General features: G+C 44.1%; 1 protein-coding gene across 1 annotated transcript in view; it reads right to left on the minus strand.

Annotated features, from left to right (window-relative positions):
* The window catches only part of usp34 (ubiquitin specific peptidase 34), a 163,447-nt gene that overhangs the window by 65,283 nt on the left and 79,303 nt on the right, over positions 1-18,861 (minus strand). The window contains exons 38-45 of the mRNA XM_056279821.1: positions 14,763-14,867; positions 12,813-12,868; positions 11,752-12,056; positions 10,700-10,863; positions 6,952-7,017; positions 4,918-5,064; positions 3,658-3,714; positions 2,596-2,673 (exon numbers count right to left, since the gene is read on the minus strand). Of these exons, the coding sequence (XP_056135796.1) occupies positions 2,596-2,673; positions 3,658-3,714; positions 4,918-5,064; positions 6,952-7,017; positions 10,700-10,863; positions 11,752-12,056; positions 12,813-12,868; positions 14,763-14,867 (978 nt within the window). The remainder of the gene's footprint in view (positions 1-2,595; positions 2,674-3,657; positions 3,715-4,917; positions 5,065-6,951; positions 7,018-10,699; positions 10,864-11,751; positions 12,057-12,812; positions 12,869-14,762; positions 14,868-18,861) is intronic.

The raw sequence follows: 18,861 nt of genomic DNA on the forward strand, positions 1-18,861 counted from the left end.
GAAATGACAGGTGTGACAGCGACTGGCCGACCATTGGGACAGGTTACCACAGTTTTTTTGGAAACAGGCACGATTGTGCTGGATTTGAAGCACACAGAGACTGTGCATAAGGATAGAGACAGGTTGAAAATGTGTGTGAATGGCACACACCAACACAAAAGACATCATAACCATGTTTGCCCTCATGGGCGTTAGTGAGCGCCGCATGGAATAGATGTGTTTTTCCAAGCCACCTCCCCATACTCGAAATAATTCGGTCACTCACTTAATATTCAATTCAACTTGCTGGTTTTTCTTCATAATTTCCTATGAACCATGCCTAAAAGCCACAGGATGACAAAACCGAAAAACGAAAGGGGGAAGAAGCAGGAAAAAACCCCAACTGAGACTGATGGTCAACCACTTTGGAGCTAACTGAACAGGCAGCGGCAGCCTTGGAGTCAGGTAACGAGCCTGATCCAGAGTCCACAAACATTCTCTCTGCAATACAGTGCATGATCAAGATGATGACCCAGCCATTTAGAGGCATCTCTGGCATCTACTATCTTTGTTGAGTCTCAGTAGCTGAATAAAGGAGGTGGAAAATGCTAGGTCTGACTATGACTGCTGCCTCTCGCTGTTGGCCTGAGAAGACTGAGAAAGGACGCCTAACAGACTTCTTGAAGAAGTTTATCCCTGAGCTGCTGGGTGCTGGCAATTTTTCCAAGCTGCTGGAAGTGGATTGAGTACATCATTTGGGAAGGAAGATCCCTCAAGAGGCCGTACGTAATGATGGCATGGATTCATCATTTCCAAACAAAATAGAAAATAATATAACTGGCCCGCCAGCAGTTTCCTCTGCACTACAAAGGCAAAGCGATTCACTTCTTTCCCGACTACCTGGCAGAGGTGATTAAGCAGCGCCAGGCTTTTGATGATGTCTGAAAGCAACTCTGGGAGCCTGGCATGAGGTTTAATCTACCCAGCACGCCTGAAGCCCATGGCACCTCTGACAAAGTGTTTTCTTCCCCGCGGGATGCTGAGACTTTTGCAGAGACTTTGGTTTGAACATTTATCACCCATTCATCAACATGGTGCATTTTGATATGTGATTTTCATTTTGTAATCACCCAAACTGGGACATTTTCATTATTATTTTTCTTTTTTTTTGTTCACAATCATTCGTCCACATTATTGGAAAGGGAGAAGAGGGGCCCTTGTGTCAACTTAGCTGCCGTTTAGTTGTTCATATATGGTTTTCATTGATTTCAAAAAGGCGTTCGACAGGGTCTGGCATGGGGCATTATGGGCCACCATGAAGAAATACAACATCAGCCCAAACCTTGTATGAGTCGTTGAGCGACTATATGACAAAGCAACTACAGCAGTGTACTACAATGGGGCGATTGGAGACTGGTTCCGCACGACAGTAGGCGTCCGTCAAGGTTACTTGCTCTCGCCAACTCTCTTCAACGTTTTCCTGGAGAGGATAATGACTGATGTGCTGGAAAACCATGAAGGAACGGTCAGCATTGGGGGGAGAACACTCTCGACACTCACAGAAACTCACAACAGTCGAACAAATCTAAACATCTTGTGACCATCATCACAGACGAAGGGTCCAAACCGCAAGTCCTTTCCCACATTGCACAAGCGACCGCGGCACTCACAAGATTAAAACCAATCTGGAAAGACAAAAACCTTAGTACCCGGTCTAAAGTCAGATTGATAAGCTCACTAGTCATGTCCATCTTTTTATACGCATGTGAAACTTGGACACTCACAGCAGAGCTCCAAAGAAGAATAAGCGCAATGGAGATGAGGTGCTACAGAAAGATTCTAGGCATCTCATACAGAGACCATATTACAAATGAAGACATGAGAAGAAGGATTACACAAGCCATTGGAACACATGAAGACTTGTTGACAATTGTCAAGAAGAGAAAACTGAAATGGTATGGTCACATCTCGAGACGTTCCGGCCTTGCCAAGACAATCCTGCAAGGCACAGTGAGGGGCAGGCGAAGACGAGGAAGACAGAGGAAGCGATGGCTATGTAACATCAGAGAGTGACTTTGCCAGCTTACAGAGGGCAGTTGAGGACAGACAGGGATACAAGGACTGGTTGTGGAATCAACAGCAGTGCCCCAACGACCTCTCGAGAGGTTACGGGATAGGTGAGGTGAGGTGAAATATGGTCTGGGAACCCCTAAGTGTTATGTGGGGCTTTCACTCCCACTTTGTTTGGGAAAGTGGGATGGGGGGGGGGGGGTAATGTTCCTATTCTTTTATTCTTATCAATGTTTTACAAGGGCATTATGTGTGTACATTGCTAATATTCAAACTCGATATGGTTCCTGGAGGTGGTGGCATTACTTTCACTAGCTGGAATGTGCGTGGATTGGGACATGTGCTCAAACGAGCTTAAGTGTTTTCTCATTTAGTCAACATTATGTTGATTAAATGGACTGACGGTAATCTGACAATATGGACTGACAATAATCCTGTTACCCTGGATTATTCAGTTTCTGACTCCTGCTTGTATCCTGTGTGTGCGTGCGTGTGTGCATGCTGGGGTGCACGTGTATGCTAGGACAGCCCAATATCCTCACTCACATAGATGTTCTTCATGTCGGCCACTTGGCATCTGACGGTGTAAAACTCCTCGGCTGTCTGGCTGACGTGGTCGCAGTCCTGGAAAAGAGACGGACAGCAAGCCCATCAGAGTCTCCTGACCCCCTTTTCTACACCAGGAACGTTTTGGTAAACCATCAATCTCTCACAACAGAGATATTATAATTCATATCAATGCTGCTGTCCACAAAAAGAATGTCAGTCAGTTTTTTTTTTAAAGCTTTGGGTTACTTCCGTAACCCCGGTTCTCTGAGTAGCATGAGTGAGCTGTCTCTATGGGATACGCCCCCTGGCGTATACATAGATGTGTAAACACTGCACTTATTCCTGAGGATATGCATTTGAAATACTTGCTTATCAATATTTTAAAATTCCTACTCATTAAATATTATAAAACAAAAAATAAGTAGGCTGCAATGTTGACCACTGTATATCATAGTAAGTAGAGTGGTCAAGAGCAGAACAAGCCAGCAGAACCAATAGGAAAAATCAAACTAACAAACAAATAAAAAGCCATGCAGGAGAAAAGCTGTTCTATTCATGTCATGGTTTTGAATTTGTGACTAAATCCAAATCAGTGGGAAGACAAGTGGACAACAGACAAGACTAGTCTCTTGTTGTCGATTTGCTGATTACACAAAACAAAAGGAAAACAAAAGTTACTCCTGTCTTAAAGAAACAGCGATGGTTCAATCCAGGGTTGCCATTAAGAAATTAGCTGAAAGCTCAATTGCAGTGTTACCAAACTGAGTCCAAATTTTCCCATCTATGAAAAATAGTAGAAACAAACATTAGCCCTGTAACCGTGTGTTAGTGATTGTTCTGTATCTAAATTACTTTCAGAAGCAATATGTTTACAACTATAGTTTAAACTGTAATGAAAGCCATCTTTCTTAACTATCTTTCTAAAGATCAGCTGTATAAAAAAAAAATCAATGCAATAGATTTCAAGTTTTTGAATTTTCAAAATTAATCCACTTCCTGAAATTGATAACTGGTGAATTGTCCTGACAGGCCAGTGTTGCTGTTCCAGAAAGTTCTTACCAAAGAGACCACATTGTTGGTGATGACCCCACCAAAGAGAGTCTTGACTGTATTTTTCTGAGGAAAGAAAAAAAAAGAAGACAGGTCGAAGTTAGACAGATTTTAACAAGGAAGGAGCATTTTTTAAGGGTTTTATAAGAGTCGTATTCCCAAGTCATACAGTCATTTTATAAGGAATTGCTTTAACGATTGATAAAATTATATTGTATTATAATTCTCATTTCAATGAAAGGATTCTTTCCACTGAGATGTTAGTTACCAAGTTCTACCCGAAGTCATTTTGAAAGTAATTCATCCGACTGACACGTGTACCCAATCCCAGAGAATCATTTATATGGAGTTTATTTGACAAGGGCAGGGGTTGGCAATCTATAGCACCCATGCCCACAGTGGCATGCGAGGCCATTAACATGGGCACTTGGAGCAATTCAATAAAAAAAAATTCAATATTTCTTATGAAATATTTTAACATATAATATAGCCTAATGGTGAACTAAACAAACAATTCTATTTAAGAATATTGCTGAAATAATTAATTAGTGTCAAAATACACCATTGTTTCTGACAGCAACAGAGCACACACAAGTGACGTGGTCTATCATGCCCTTCCTCCCTCTGGTCTCCCCACAAGCGCAGCATTATCGGCGCTAATGAAAACGTAGGCTGGTTAGCTAGCTTTCTTTTCTTTTTTCTTTCTGTCAAGAACAACTGATGATGGCAGAAGCAAAAAAAGTAGGTTGTCTAATATTTGCCTCTTTAAGCGGTCTTGGCTGAAGGAATTTGGATTTATAATTGCTTTTGTCAAATTATTGAGAAAATTTTGGGGAAACTTGCTTTTGTGAAAAATTTGAGAATGTTGTGTGTTGAACTGCAAGTGTAAAACATCATTTTGAAACAAGGCACGAGAAAAACTTCATAGATAAGGGTGATGAAGCTGAATCAGTCAAGAGGGCAGCGGCCTAGTACAGGAAGCAAAGCAGTGTGTTTACAACCCGACTTGCTGCCCAAAACCAAGCTACAGAGGGCAGCTATATTAACACGGGAAGCCATTCTCCAATGGGAGTACACAAAGGAGGCTTTCCTCAGCAGTTCGCAGGTCATATTTGATGGGTTACCAAAGACACGATCATCAACAGTGGCACGGGACATCCAAAAGGTTGCCGACCCCTGGACTAGGGTTTGAGCTAGCCCGTCCTACACATTGGTATTGGCTTATTTTGAGGGACACATTTAAGTTTAGGTGTATTGCTGTGCGTTTACCAGGTCCTGGGACATCTCCTCTATCTTGGTGATGAGGTCAGTGAAGAACTCTGTCATGTCCTTCTGCTCCCCTGTGTTGAGCGGCTGCTTGTCCATGGTGTATGTCTTACAGAAGGGACGTGGGTTATACGCCTTCCTCTCACTCTCCTGAAGACATGCAGATGGAGGGATTAACAATCGGAGGGAGAGAGGAATGAGAGATGGTGGGTAGATGGATGGATGCATGCATGGATACATGGGTAGGTTGTTGATTAGATGTAAGGGAAATTGACGGATGGAGGTTGAATGACAAAGTGTAAATGGATAAATGATGGGTAAGTATTTGGGTGTAGATGATAATATTGGACCAGAGTTGTGATAAAAAGCTCTCAAAGTGCTTTTTTTTTCCAGTTCTGATCTCTAAATCAATGATTATTAACACGAGAACGACTGGGATTTCACTCCTCCCTAAAACAACCATGAGCTGTCAAAATGACCGCCCACGGTTTTAAACTCTATATTCTGTCAAGATAAATACCCAGTTGAGATATTAATGCATTACATATGTCAGTATGTCTGTTACGAAACGACTGACACCAAAATCAACATTTTGACAACTTTAATACTATTTTTTATAAATTTATTTCTGATTTTTTTCCCTTCCTTCCCCCAATTTAGTGGCCAATTGATCCCTATTCTAGACCAAACACCCACCCTCATACTGCATCTCTCCGACCGACAGTGTCGAAGGAGCTGCCTCGCCAACTCTGTGACAAGGCGAACCAACCCAACGCCTGTTTTCCCAGCACACACAGAGATGTATATCATGTGACGAACACAAGCCGACCCCCCCCCTCCCGAAGCAGCATTTGCCAATGTTGCTGCTTCATTCACTCCGGCCATAGTCAGACCTGGCGAGACCAAGGCGCAAACCCCGGTCCCCGGTGGGCAACTACATCGACAAAAAGGCAATGCTTAGACTGCTGCACCACCGCGGAGGCCAACTTTAACACTATTTTTAAACAATTTAAAATGGCCGTTGGACAGCAGCCATGACTACCTCGGTGGTAGTCATGGTGTGTCTGAAATGGCGTCTGTAACCAAACATGTTGGAAATAATCAAAAATCACGTGTAGAGACTATTACTCTGTACAGGAGAACACTACTGTGTTTCTAGGACATGGCAATGAACTTCACAAAGGATGCGACCAACACACGTCATACATACTGACATGACGCGCACGATCACGCGCAAATTTCGTGTGGCCATTTTGACCACTCATGGTCTTTTCAGGTAGATCTTACCATACCTTTTTTTTGTGCACCTGATCTAAAACTAATTTTAATGCAAATATATGCAATTTTAGGAGCAATCGGGAAGCGGCAGGTCTGTATCTTTTTTTCCCCCCACAAAGTTATTAAACTTTGAAAATCCAAAACGGTCATAATGACCATCTTGGTCGTTCTGGTGTTAATGAATTAACCTGATGGGAAAAAAATAACAGCGTACTACAGTGTAAACTCTGAATTTTTTTTTTCCTATTTCCCCCCTTTTTCTCCCCAATTGTACTTGGCCAATTACCCCACTCTTCTGAGCCGTGCCGGACGCTGCTCCACCCCCTCTGCCGATCCGGGGAGGGCTGCAGACTACCACATGCTTCCTCCGATACATGTGGAGTCACTTCTTTTCACCTGACAGCGAGAAGTTTCACCAGGGGGATGTAGCACGTGGGAGGATCATACTATTCCCCCCAGTTCCCCCTTCCCCCGAACAGGCGCCCCGACTGACCAGAGGAGGCGCTAGTGCAGCGACCAGGACACATACCCACATCCGGCTTCCCACCCGCAGACACGGCCAATTGTGTCTGTAGGGACGCCCGACCACGCCGGAGGTAACACGGGGATTCGAACCGGCGATCCCCGTGTTGGTAGGAAACGGAATAGACCGCCACGCCACCCGGACGCCCCAACTTTGAAGGCTTTGAATTGCTCACTTGTCATATTGACCAGCAGAATAGAAATAATATACGAATATGAGAAAACGGTTGAGCTCACCATCAGATACGTGAACATCTTCTGCAGCTCCAGCAGGGTGGTTTTGTGTTTGATCTCCTCAGCATACTGCAAATGCAAAGGGCACCGAATTAGATCTCTACTGAGTAAACCGGTCCGCCTCGCAAACCATGATTAAATTTTCCCAAAACCAGGCATCAACATCTTTCTCCTGGCTGGATGGGAATGGAAAGTAAACTGATGATTTGTTCTGGAGGTAAACTTATTGGGGGACAGGATCTTCTCAGTGCTGCCTGCTACTGTGGATGTTCAGGACAGACGAATATGTAGCACAAAGGAAGTGGATGAGGAAGAAAGAGCTGGAAAGCAAGGGGCTATCACAGAAAAAATAGAGCAGAAATTCAAGAGATCCCCTTAGAGATGCACAGGAGGTGATGTGTATAAAGTCAAAAAACTAATCTTATTTTCCATGACATCTTGAGAGCAGGTCTTAATCAGATGTGTTTATTCCACAATCTCAAACCTCAACAATATCTTACTTTTCTGCCAACCATTCAACCCAGTAGATTCACGCTGCCAAGCAGGACAATAACCAGCTGCCAACCAAATACCAGCAAATTGTTGCCCTTGTTGATGAACTTTTCCCTTAAACTACCCACGAATATCGCATATATAGTTCGATATATAGTTCAATACCAAGTACAAATCCGTTCCATTGTTTTGCTGAACAGCACAGACTCAGATAATTAGTTTGGGGTCAATAGGCATAATGATTGACAGAATGGCGGCCCAGTAGTTGACACTGTTGCTGCAAAGCAACAAGGTCCTGGGTTCGAACCCTAGGTCCTTTCTGTGTAGAGTTTACATGTTCTCCCCGTGTCTGCGTGGGTTTCCTCCCGCCATCAAAAAGGCATGCATGTTAGGGTTAATACTCCTGTCTGTGCCCCTGACCAAGGTAATGAAAAGAAGAACTGGAGTTGGTCCCTGGGCGCTGTAGCTGCCCACTGCTCCTATACAATAGGATGGGTTAAATGCAGCGAAAAACTCATAAGAATACAATTTGTTGTAAGAATACAATGTCAAAATACAGTGGCTTTCGAATTGTTTTATTTTTTTTCACCATTATTATTATTAAATAAATACAGGCTTCCTGTGTAGAAGAGAAAGACGAATTCTGGAGTGAGTTGGATGAAGTGGTGGACAGCATACCCAAGGAGGAGAGGGGGGATTGGAGCAGACTTCAGTGGGCATGTTGGTGAAGGGAACAGAGGTGATGGGTAGGTATGGTGTCAAGCAGAGAAATGTGTAAGGACAGATGGTGGTGGATTTTGCAAAAAGGATGGAAATGGCTGTGATGAATACATATTTCAAGAAGAAGGGGGAACATAGGGTGACGTCTAAGAGTGGAAAAAGGTGCACAGACGTGGACTATATCTCATGCAGGAGGTGCGATCTGAAAGGGTTTGGAGACTCCAAGGTGGTTACAGGGGAGGACGTAGCTAGGCAGCACTGGAGGGTGGTCTGTAGGATGACTTTGGAAACCAAGAAGAGAAAGAGAGTGAAGGCAGGGCCAAGGATCAAATGGTGGAAGTTGAAGAAGGAAGACTGTTGTGTGGAGTTCAGGAAGGAGTGAAGATAGGCACTGGGTGGAAGTCATGAGTTGCCGGATGGCTGGACAACCACTACAGAAATAGTGACAGAGAGAGCTAGAAAGATACTTGGTGTGTCATCTGGACAGAGGAAGGAAGAAAAGGGGACTTAGTAGTGAAATGAAGACGTACAGGAAAATAAACAGAGGAAGTAGTTGCAATAGAAGAAGTGGGATAGTCAGAGAGATGAAGAAAGTGGAAAAGAGTACAAGCAGATGGGGCATAAAATGAAGAGAGAGGTGGTAAAGGCAAAGGAAAAGGCATATATTAGTCGTCTGAGAGGTTAAACACTAAGGAGAGAGAAAAGGACTTGTACCGATTGGCTCGATAGAGGGACCGAGCTGGAAAGGATGTGCAGCAGGTTACGGCAATGAAGGACAGAGATGGAAATGTGCTGACAAGCGAGGAGAGTGTGCTGAGAAGGTGGAAGGAGTACTTTGAAGAGCTGATGAATGAACAAAATGAGAGAGAGAAGGTTGGATAATGTGGGGATTGTGATTCAGGAAGTGCGGTGGACTAGCAAGGAGGTAGTGAGGGCAGCTATGAACGGGATGAAGAGTGGAAAGGCAGTTGGTCCAGATGACATACCTGTGGAGGCATGGAGATGTTTAGGAGAGATGGCAGTGGATTTTTTAACTAGATTGTTTAACAAAATCTTGGAAAGTGAGAGGATGCCTGAGGAGAGGAGAAGAAGCATACCGATTTTCAAGAATAAGGATGAGGTGCAGAACTGTAGCAACTACATAGGTATAAAGTTGATCAGCCACAGCAAGACAGAGTAATAGAAGCTAGGTTAAGAGGAGAGCTAACAATCAGCGAGCAGCAGTATGGTTTCATGCCACGAAAGAGCACCACAGATGTGATGTTTGCTTTGAGAATGTTGATCGAGAAGTATAGAGAAGGCCAGAAGGAGTTACACTGTGTCTTTGTGGATTTAGAGAAAGCATACGACAGGGTGCCGAGAGAGGAGGTGTGGTATTGTATGAGGAAGTCGGGAGTTGCAGAGAAGTATGTAAGAGTGGTGCAGGATACGTATGAGGGAAGTGTGACAGTGGTGAGGTGTGTGGTTGGAATGACAGATGGGTTCAAGGTGGAGGTGGGATTACATCAAGGATCGGCTCTGAGCCCTTGTTTGCAATGGTGATGGAGAGGTTCGACGGACGAGATCATGCAGGAGTCTCCGTGGACTATGATGTTCGCGGATGACATTGTGCGAGAGTAGGGAGCAGGTTGAGGAGAGCCTGAAGAGGTGGAGGTATGCACTGGAGAGAAGGGGAATGAAAGTCAGTAGGAGCAAGACGGAATACATATGCCGGAATACGAGGGAGGACAGTAGAATGGTGAATATGCAAGAAGTAGAGGTGACGAAAGTGGATAAGTTTGGGATCAACTGTTCAAAGTAACGGAGAGTGCAGAAGAGAGGTGAAGAAGAGAGTGCAGGCAGGGTGGAGTGAGTGGAGAAGTGTCAGGAGGGATTCGTAACAGAAAGGTACCAGCAAGATTTAAAGGGAAGGTTTACAGGATGGTAATGAGACCCACTATGTTGTATGGTTTGAAGACAATGGCACTGACGAAAAGACAGGAGGCAGAGCTGGAGGTGGCAGAGTTGAAGATGCTAAGATTTTCACTGGGAGTGACAAAGAAGGACAGGATTAGGAATGAGTATATTAGAGGGACAGCTCAGGTTGGATGGTTTGGAGACAAAGCAAGAGAGGCAAGATTGAGATGGTTTGGATGTGTGGAGGAGAGATGCTGGGTATATTGGGAGAAGGATGCTGAATATGGAGCTGCCAGGGGAGAGGAAAAGAGGAAGGCCAAAGAGGAGGTTTATGGATATGGTGAGGGAGGACATGCAGGTGGCTGGCGTGACAGAGGAAGATGCAAAGCACAGGAATAGATGGCAACGGATGATCTGCTGTGACAACCCCTAACAGGAACGGCCAAAAGTAGTAGTAGTAGGCTTCCAAGTGTCAAAAATGCAGTAGATCCTTTTTTACATATTACTCGTGGCTTTTAGTACTGGATGCTAGTCTCTGGTAAAATCTCTGACACCGATGCTGCAACGATACCAGTATCGGTATCGTTGCAGCCCTACTATTTAACAGTGAAGTTAGCTTCCCGTGCAGCCAGCAGGTACTGACCTTGGCGGTGAAGACTGCCTGCCGTGCCTCAGGGATCATGTAGAGCTGTTGGATGGTGGATGCCAGGTAGCAGGTGGCTCCCAGGTTTGTCAGGCCAACAAAGCGACACTCGGCCCGCACGTCATCATGCGGCCAGTAGTCCCATTTGTACGGTGCATGGGAGGCTGACATGAGGGAGAGAGGGTGGAGAATACAAGTATGCTCTTTTAGTTTTCCAACTTATTCAGGGTCAGAGGTTTGGCTGGGATAGCATGCATTAAATATTCAAGATGTTTCTCTTTCTTCTTTTCCCCTCCAGATTACTGAAGCACCATATAAGTCCAAGTTAATCTAAGCAGGACTGTGCAGAACCCCTAAACTAGTGCTGAGCAGTTAACTAAGATTTCGGCTAATTTTTGATGTTTAAAAGAGCAATTGCTCGAGATGGGTTCGGTTATTAGGGACGTTGAAACTCGGTTAATGGTCGTTTTCCTTTTCGGTTTGAGAAGGAAGAAAATAACTGTGTATGTACTATTCATATCTGTTGGGTGCAGTAGTACACCTTGCAGTGTATATAGCTTGTTGGTAATTATAGTTTCAGAAGTGAGATATTAAACACAGTTTAGTGTTGCAATAACGACAACGATCATAACCCCTTGCATATAGACATTTTCCAACGCTTACAAAACATTACACACCAGCAGGAGGTGGACACGTGTAATGACTGAATGAGAGGAAGTCTGGTTTACATTCATAGTGGTTACCAATATTGGTTAAAAGTGATGACATTTTGATGGTATTTGGAATATTAAGTGCAATTTTAAGGTGAACAGTAGATCCCCCACCCCCCGACATTTTTGACACTTCAACAATGTAAATTGACATTTCCAAAATCAAACAAACAGAACCAAAAAAAAAAAAACACGAATTGCTCAAAACTACTAGCCACTAACTTTCCTCTAACTAGTGTTGTACTGGATCAGACTCTTTAAAAGAGAAATATGTAACAACACCCTCAACCCCCCCCCCCCACACACACACACACATACACCGACGGCCCCCCCAGGCCTCACATTGCATATGCTGGGACATGACCCAGTTGTGGAGCAGCCGGTAGTTCTCCACCGAGCCCTTCACCGTCTCCACTAGCAGGTCGTAGGCCGCCGCCCGAGCCGCGTGGGACTTGCACTTTGGCTGGGCGCGGTCGGCCAGGCTGGGCAGCAAGAAGAGCAGGTTGTGGACATCTCGCAGGAACTCCTGCCCCTCACGGGAGAACTTGAAGGGGGGCTTGTGTTTGAGGACGCTGGTTGCGAGGCGCAGGAGGCCTGTCAGACCGTCATCCTCAATGGTGCCGTCTTGCTGGTCCAGGATTTCGCGGCTGGGGTGTGGGGATGGGGAAAACAGATGCTGAGGGTTACAACTGGCTAACTTTACTGAAATTTTGGCAATCCAGCAGATTATATTTATCCCGCCGTTTCGCTCATAGCAAGCTGACAGTAAAAAAAAGTCAACTACCGTGCAGTACAGCACACATGTATATTGCCGTACAAATGCTATTGGTAATTTTCCTTCATACTGCATAGAAGTACTCTATTGTCTAAATCGATCTTCTTCCTGGCCAACATGATCTTCTTGTAGATTCCTAGATTCTGAGATACTTTTTTGAGGTATTATTTGAAACTCTGCCTTTAGACACACATTGATGCATTATGTCCTTAGTGTTTTCTATGAGAGCATCCCACACATTGTTGTGTGTATGAACTTATCAGTAAAACTTGCTTTAACCATTCCCACAATAAAAAAAAGAAAGAAAATTTACCTCTAAATTAGTCTTTCTATAAATAGCCAAGTCAAGCAACATAATGAAACTGCAGATTTAGTTATAGATTTGATAGTATTGTATAAATTGGCTTTAATGTCACTTTACTGAATAATAGCAATACAAATCGGTATTAGTGTACAACTTTTCAAACCAGTGTTACAAAAAGCTTTACAGCAGTATACACAACATATTTATAAAAATAAAACTCACACTGAATTGGCTATGGCCACCTCAGACTGCCTTGTTATGAGACGACATAACCTGACAACACAACATGAATAACTTGTGTCTGAAAAAGTCAAGTGTACACACCTCCTGATGCAGTCTGCAAGGTGTCTGGCCAAAGCATCCAGGTCCAGCAGGGTGGTCTGCAGAGGGACAGTCGGCGCAGATGTAGGGAGAAAGATCGCAAAACATACTCAGAATTAGTCCTCCTAATCTCACATAAAGCCCTGACTCCTAAAACTCAATGGCTGACTGTTACCAATCATGAATCTAACTGAACTGTGTGTACGTGTTCTGTACTGGCAGATGAACAGGGCTCAACGTTTTTGGTTTTTATTTTTCAAAGCCATCCAGCACACCGAATTTGGCCACAAGAGGATACCGTTACATAACCTAACACGGACAGGAACAACTTTTGGATCCGTGGAAACATAAAATCCGGGTGAAAATCAGTTTAATTGGCTCCTTTTAAAAAATCTGGGTATTTTTCAGTGAAAATCGGTAAAAACCGAAAACGCTGAGCCTTCCAGTCAACACACAACTGATTGGATTCTGCTTCGGGGGATTTGATATTTTATCAGAAAGTGATCCACGTACATGTCCTCTTCTAGACCCAGACTTAAACTCCTGTGACTCTGTGCTGTTACATACAGGTATAAAATAGGCCGTGTTATAGGTTTATAACTCCCTTGAAAGATCTAATTAATATTCGTCTGTGTGTGCTATGATTGGTTGAGTACGAATACTGTCGTCATACAGAAGCGGCGGAGGAGATAGCTAACTTTAGCTGACGTCTATAACATTAGATAGCTAACGTTAGCCGTCGGCGTCAGAAGGGAAGGCAGCATCGGTTAGGGTTAGGGTCTCTCTCTCTCTCTCCCTCACACACACACACAAGAGATGGAGGGTCTCTTCTGTGTGATGACCATATTCACACTCAACCAATCATAGCCATCTTTCAAGGGGGTTATAAACCAATAACATAGGCCATGTTATACGGCCTATGTTATAGCTCGTTACATATATAAATGTTGTCCGCTGGATGTATTTATCTGCATCTGTGTTTCATTTCTCTGTTCAAGTGCTGTGTGGTGTTTACATGTGCAGTGTTCTTAAGTTCTATGTGCTCCACAACGCACACCTGGTTGTGCAAAATAATGTCTTTTAGGCAGGTAGATAGATAAGATAGCCAAGATAGCTCATTTTATTCACTTATCAATGTACCTATCTACCCCCCCAATTTTCCCCCTTTTTCTCCCAATTGTATCTGGCCAATTACCCCGCTCTTTTTGAGCCGTCCCTGTCACTGCTCCACCCCTCTGCCGATCCGGTGGGGGCACCCCAACTGACTAGAGGAGGCGCGAGTGCAGCATCCAGGACACATACCCACATCTGACTTCCCACCCACACCGGAGGCAACACGGGGATTCGATCTGGCGATCCCGTGTTGGTAGGCGACAGAATAGACTGCTACACTACCCAGGCACCCCTATCTATCCTTTTTAACTCTATAAGTTTTTTTCCTTAAAAATATACCCAAAAATTAAAACACACAACCCCCCCTCCACACCCCCAAAAAAAACAAGCAAATCAGAGAAGGAAAAAAAGAAAACAAGACAAAATCATCAATTAAACATGTACGAAAACAAAGAGGCTTTGTTTGTCTCAGTTGGAAGCACTCAATAGTCAGATGCCTAGTGTCAAGTACATATATGCACACAAACATGCACACACACACACACACACAGATATATACAGTATATGGACATACTTACACACAAATAAAGTGATATACATACCCACACATCTCAATACACAAATTTAAGTACAGGCAAACATAGGCGGACAGGGTCATCGATAATAACACATTAATAACATATGAATAAGGCACTTATTGCAGCTAAATTATCCTGAATATTAATCTATCTTAAGCACTTATCAATCTACATCTCCGTTGTCCAGATCCTTGGGTCTGGGTAAAAATAACTCAAGTCTGATGATAAATTGTATGTATACACTGACTTCTGAGGGTCCTACCTGGCTGGCATCTTTAACATGGATGTTGTCAATGAGTTTGCAGAGGAGCCAGAAGTACTCCTTACAGCCTGTCCTGAGCATGGGCTCCTCTTCGTAGTCCTCCACCTGTGCAGTAGTACACACACAAACAAACAAACATGAATGAAAACAAAAATCAAAGACAAAAATGCACCCAAACTCAAATAAAAGCACAAACCAAGAGTGCACTTTGTTCTTTTAATTAAAGCATGGTAATTATTGCCAGTCGAATGCTTGGCGTTAATGGTATCTAATTTACCAGCCAACTATCCTTTAAATGTCCTAATCCATTTTCATAATCTATATTTTATTGGTGGTGTGTATCTAAATATCATGCAAACATATTCGACAACAGGAACACACTGGCTTCACACCTCATAGAAAATTAACAAAATAACTCAATAGGAGATGCATTTTGACCATGAACATAGAACTACCCATTAGGTTATGATAAACATTCAGATGCCAGGAGCATCTGAGGTGGGTTCAAACTCTACTACCATGGTGCAGATAGGAGGAGAAATGGGGTAGGGGTATTTCTGAAGGAAGAGGATGTCAAGAGTGTGTTGGAGGTGAAGACAGTGTTGGACAGAGTGATGAGTATGATGCTTGAAATCAAAGGTGTGATGATGAATGTTGCCAGCGCATATGCCCCACAAGTTGGGTGTGAGATGGAAGAGAAAGAAGAATTCTGGAGTGAGTTGGATGAAGTGGTGGAGAGGGTACCCAAGGAGGAGAGAGCGGTGACTGGAGCAGACTTCAATTGGCATGTTGGTGAAGGGAACATAGGTGATGAGGAGGTGACGGGTAGGTGTGATGTTCAGGAGAGAAATGTGGAAGGACAGACAGTGTTGAATTTTGCGAAAAGGATGGAAATGGCTGTGGTGAAAACATATAGAATAGAATAGAATAGAATACACTTTGTCATTTGTACAAACATACAATGAAATTCACTCTGCATTTCAACCATTTTAGCTGCGTAGCTAGGAGTAGTGGGCAGCCGCCATGCAGCACCTGGGGACCAGCTCCAGTTATTTCTTTCTATTGCCTTGGTCAGGGGCACAGACAGGAGTATCAACCCTAAAATACATGTCTTTTTGATGGTGGGAAGAAACCAGAGGGCCCGGAGGAAACCAATGCAGACACGAGGAGAACATGCAAACTCCACACAGAAAGTACCTGGTATGGCCTGGGGTTCGAACCCAGGACCTTCTTGCTGTGCAGCAACAATATTAACCACTGGGCCACCATGCCGCCCGATATTTCAAGAAAAGGGAGGAACACAGGGTGACTTATATATAAGAGTGGAGGTAACTGCACCCAGGTGGACTATATCCTATGCAAGGGGCAGAATCTGAAAGGGATTTGAGACTGCAAGGTAGTGACCGGGGAGAACGTAGCTAGGATGGTGGTCTGTAGGATGATTTTTGAGATCAAGAAGAGGAAGAGAGTGAAGGCAGAGCCAAGCATTAAATGGTGGAAATTGAAGAAGGAAGACTGTTGTGTGGAGTTCAGGGAGGAGTTAAGACAGGCACTGGGTGGTAGTGAAGAGTTACCGGATGGCTAGGCAACCACTGCAGAAATAGTGAGGGAGACAGCTAGGAAGGTACTCGGTGTGTCATCTGGACAGAGGAAGGAAGACAAGGAGACTTGGTGGTGGAATGAGGAAGTACAGCAAAGTATACAGAGGAAGAGGTTGGCAAAGAAGTGGGATAGTCAGAGAGACGAAGAAAGTAGACAGGAGTACAAGGAAATGCAGTGTAAAGTGAAGAGGAGGTGGCAAAGGCTAAGGAAAAGGCATATGGCAAGTTGTATGGAGGTTGGACACTAAGGAAGGAGAAAAGGACTTGTACCGATTGACTAGAGAGAGGGACCAAGCTGGGAAGGATGTACAGCAGGTAACGGGCAATTAAGAATAGCGATGGAAATGTGCTGACAAGTGAGGAGAGTGTGTTAAGAAGCTGGAAGGAATGCTTTGAGGGGCTGATGAATGAAGAAAAGGAGAGAGCAAGAAGGTTGGATAATGTGGGGATAGTGAATCAGGAAGTACGGTGGATTAGCAAGGAGGAAATGAGGGCAGCTATGAAGAATGGAAAGGCAGTTGGTCCAGATGACATACCTATGGAGGCATAGAGTTGTTTAGGAGAGATGGCAGTGCAGTGTTTAACTAGATTGTTTAACACAATCTTGGAAAGTGAAAGGATGCCTGAGGAGTGGAAAAGAAGCATACTGGTACCGATTTTCAAAAATAAGGGCGATGTGCAGAACTGTAGCAACTACAGAGCTATAAAGTTGATCAGCCACAGCATGAAGATATGGCAAAGAGTAATAGAAGCTAGGTTAAGAGAAGAGGTGATGATCAGCGAGCAGCAGTATGGTTTCATGCCAGGAAAGAGCACTACAGATGTGATGTTTGCTTTGAGAATGTTGATGGAGACGTATAGAGAAGGCCAAAAGGAGTTACTACATTGTGTCTTTGTGGATTTAGAAAACGCGTATGACAGGGTGTCGAGAGAGGAGGTGTGGTATTGTATGAGGAAGTCGGGAGTTGCAGAGAAGTATGTAGGAGTGGTGCAGGATATGTATGAGGGAAATGTGACAGTGGTGAGGTGTGTGGTTGGAAAGACAGATGGGTTCAAGGTGGAATTACATCAAGGATCGGCTCTGAGCCCTTTCTTGTTTGCAATGGTGATGGACAGGTTGACAGACGAGATCAGGCAGGAGCCTCCGTGGACTATGATGTTCACGGACATTGTGATCTGTAGTGAGAGTAGGGAGCAGGTTGAGGGGAGCTTGGAGAGGTGGAGGTATGCACTGGAGAGAAGAGGTACGAAAGCCAGTAGGAGCAAGACAGAATACATGTGCATGAATGAGAGAGAGGATAACGTAATGGTGAGGATGCCAGGAGTAGAGGTGACAAAGATGGATGAGTTTAAATACTTGGGGTCAACTGATCAAAGTAATGGGGAGTGCGGAAGAGAAGTGAAGAAGAGAGTGCAGGCAGGGTGGAGTGGGTGGAGAAGAGTGTCAGGAGTGATTTGCGACAGAAGGCTACCAGCAAGATTTAAAAGATAGTAGTGAGGCCAACTAAGTTGTATGGTTTGGAGATGGTGGCACTGGTGAAAAGGAGAAGGAGAAGCTGGAGATGGCAGAGTTGAAGATGCTAAGATTTTCGTTTGGGGTGACGAAGAAAGACAGAATTAGGAATGAGTACATTAGAGGGACAGCTAAGGTCGGACAGTTTGGAGACAAAGCAAGAGAGGCAAGATTGAGATGGTTTGGACATGTGTGGAGGAGAGATGCTGGGTATATTGAGAGAAGGATGTTGAATGAGGCGCTGGCCAGGTGTTACGACCCTCGGTCTGGAGAGGGTGCAACTATTAGTGTACTGAGTAACAGTGAGGTGAGGGTGCAACACAGTGAGACATAAACGTATAAATATAATAAAATAAATATAATTATTGACAATGACAGGACAAGGGAACCGAACGGTTGCCAAAACAATCAACTACTAACAAAAGTAACCCACCCTTGACAGTGCTGAAAAGCACCAAACCTAAAGACAAAAAGTGGCAACCGCTGCTAACCTAGTGTGTCTAACAGAGGTAAGCTACATGATGGGGTGTTTGCCCATGGGCATCTTACCTTGATCCCCTTGCCCAAAAGAGCTAAACAACTAAACATAACTCAAAACAGTCAAAATGCAAACTAAACCAAAAACGGGCCAGACATTACAAACACAAAGTAGCTACAACACACAAACTAAACTAGCTGGCCGGTGAACTGAACATATGTGGGGGTTTAAATGGGAGACTACACAGCTGATGAAAATTGGATGATTCGTTGACCGGTTGATTAGGTGATGAGGAGCACCTGGCGGATACCTGGATGTAGAGTCAGAGTGATACAGGAGGCAACAAAAAAACTATACGGACACACCCGTGGCCGTAACACCAGGCAAGAGGAAGAGAAGAAGGCTAAAGAGGAGGTTTATGGGTGTGGTGAGGGAGGACATGCAGGTAGCTGGTGTGACAAGAAGATACAGAGGAAAGGAAGAGATGGAAACGGATAATTCGCTGTG

Source organism: Lampris incognitus, chromosome 5, assembly GCF_029633865.1.
Source record: "Lampris incognitus isolate fLamInc1 chromosome 5, fLamInc1.hap2, whole genome shotgun sequence".
Lineage (NCBI taxonomy): Eukaryota > Metazoa > Chordata > Actinopteri > Lampriformes > Lampridae > Lampris > Lampris incognitus.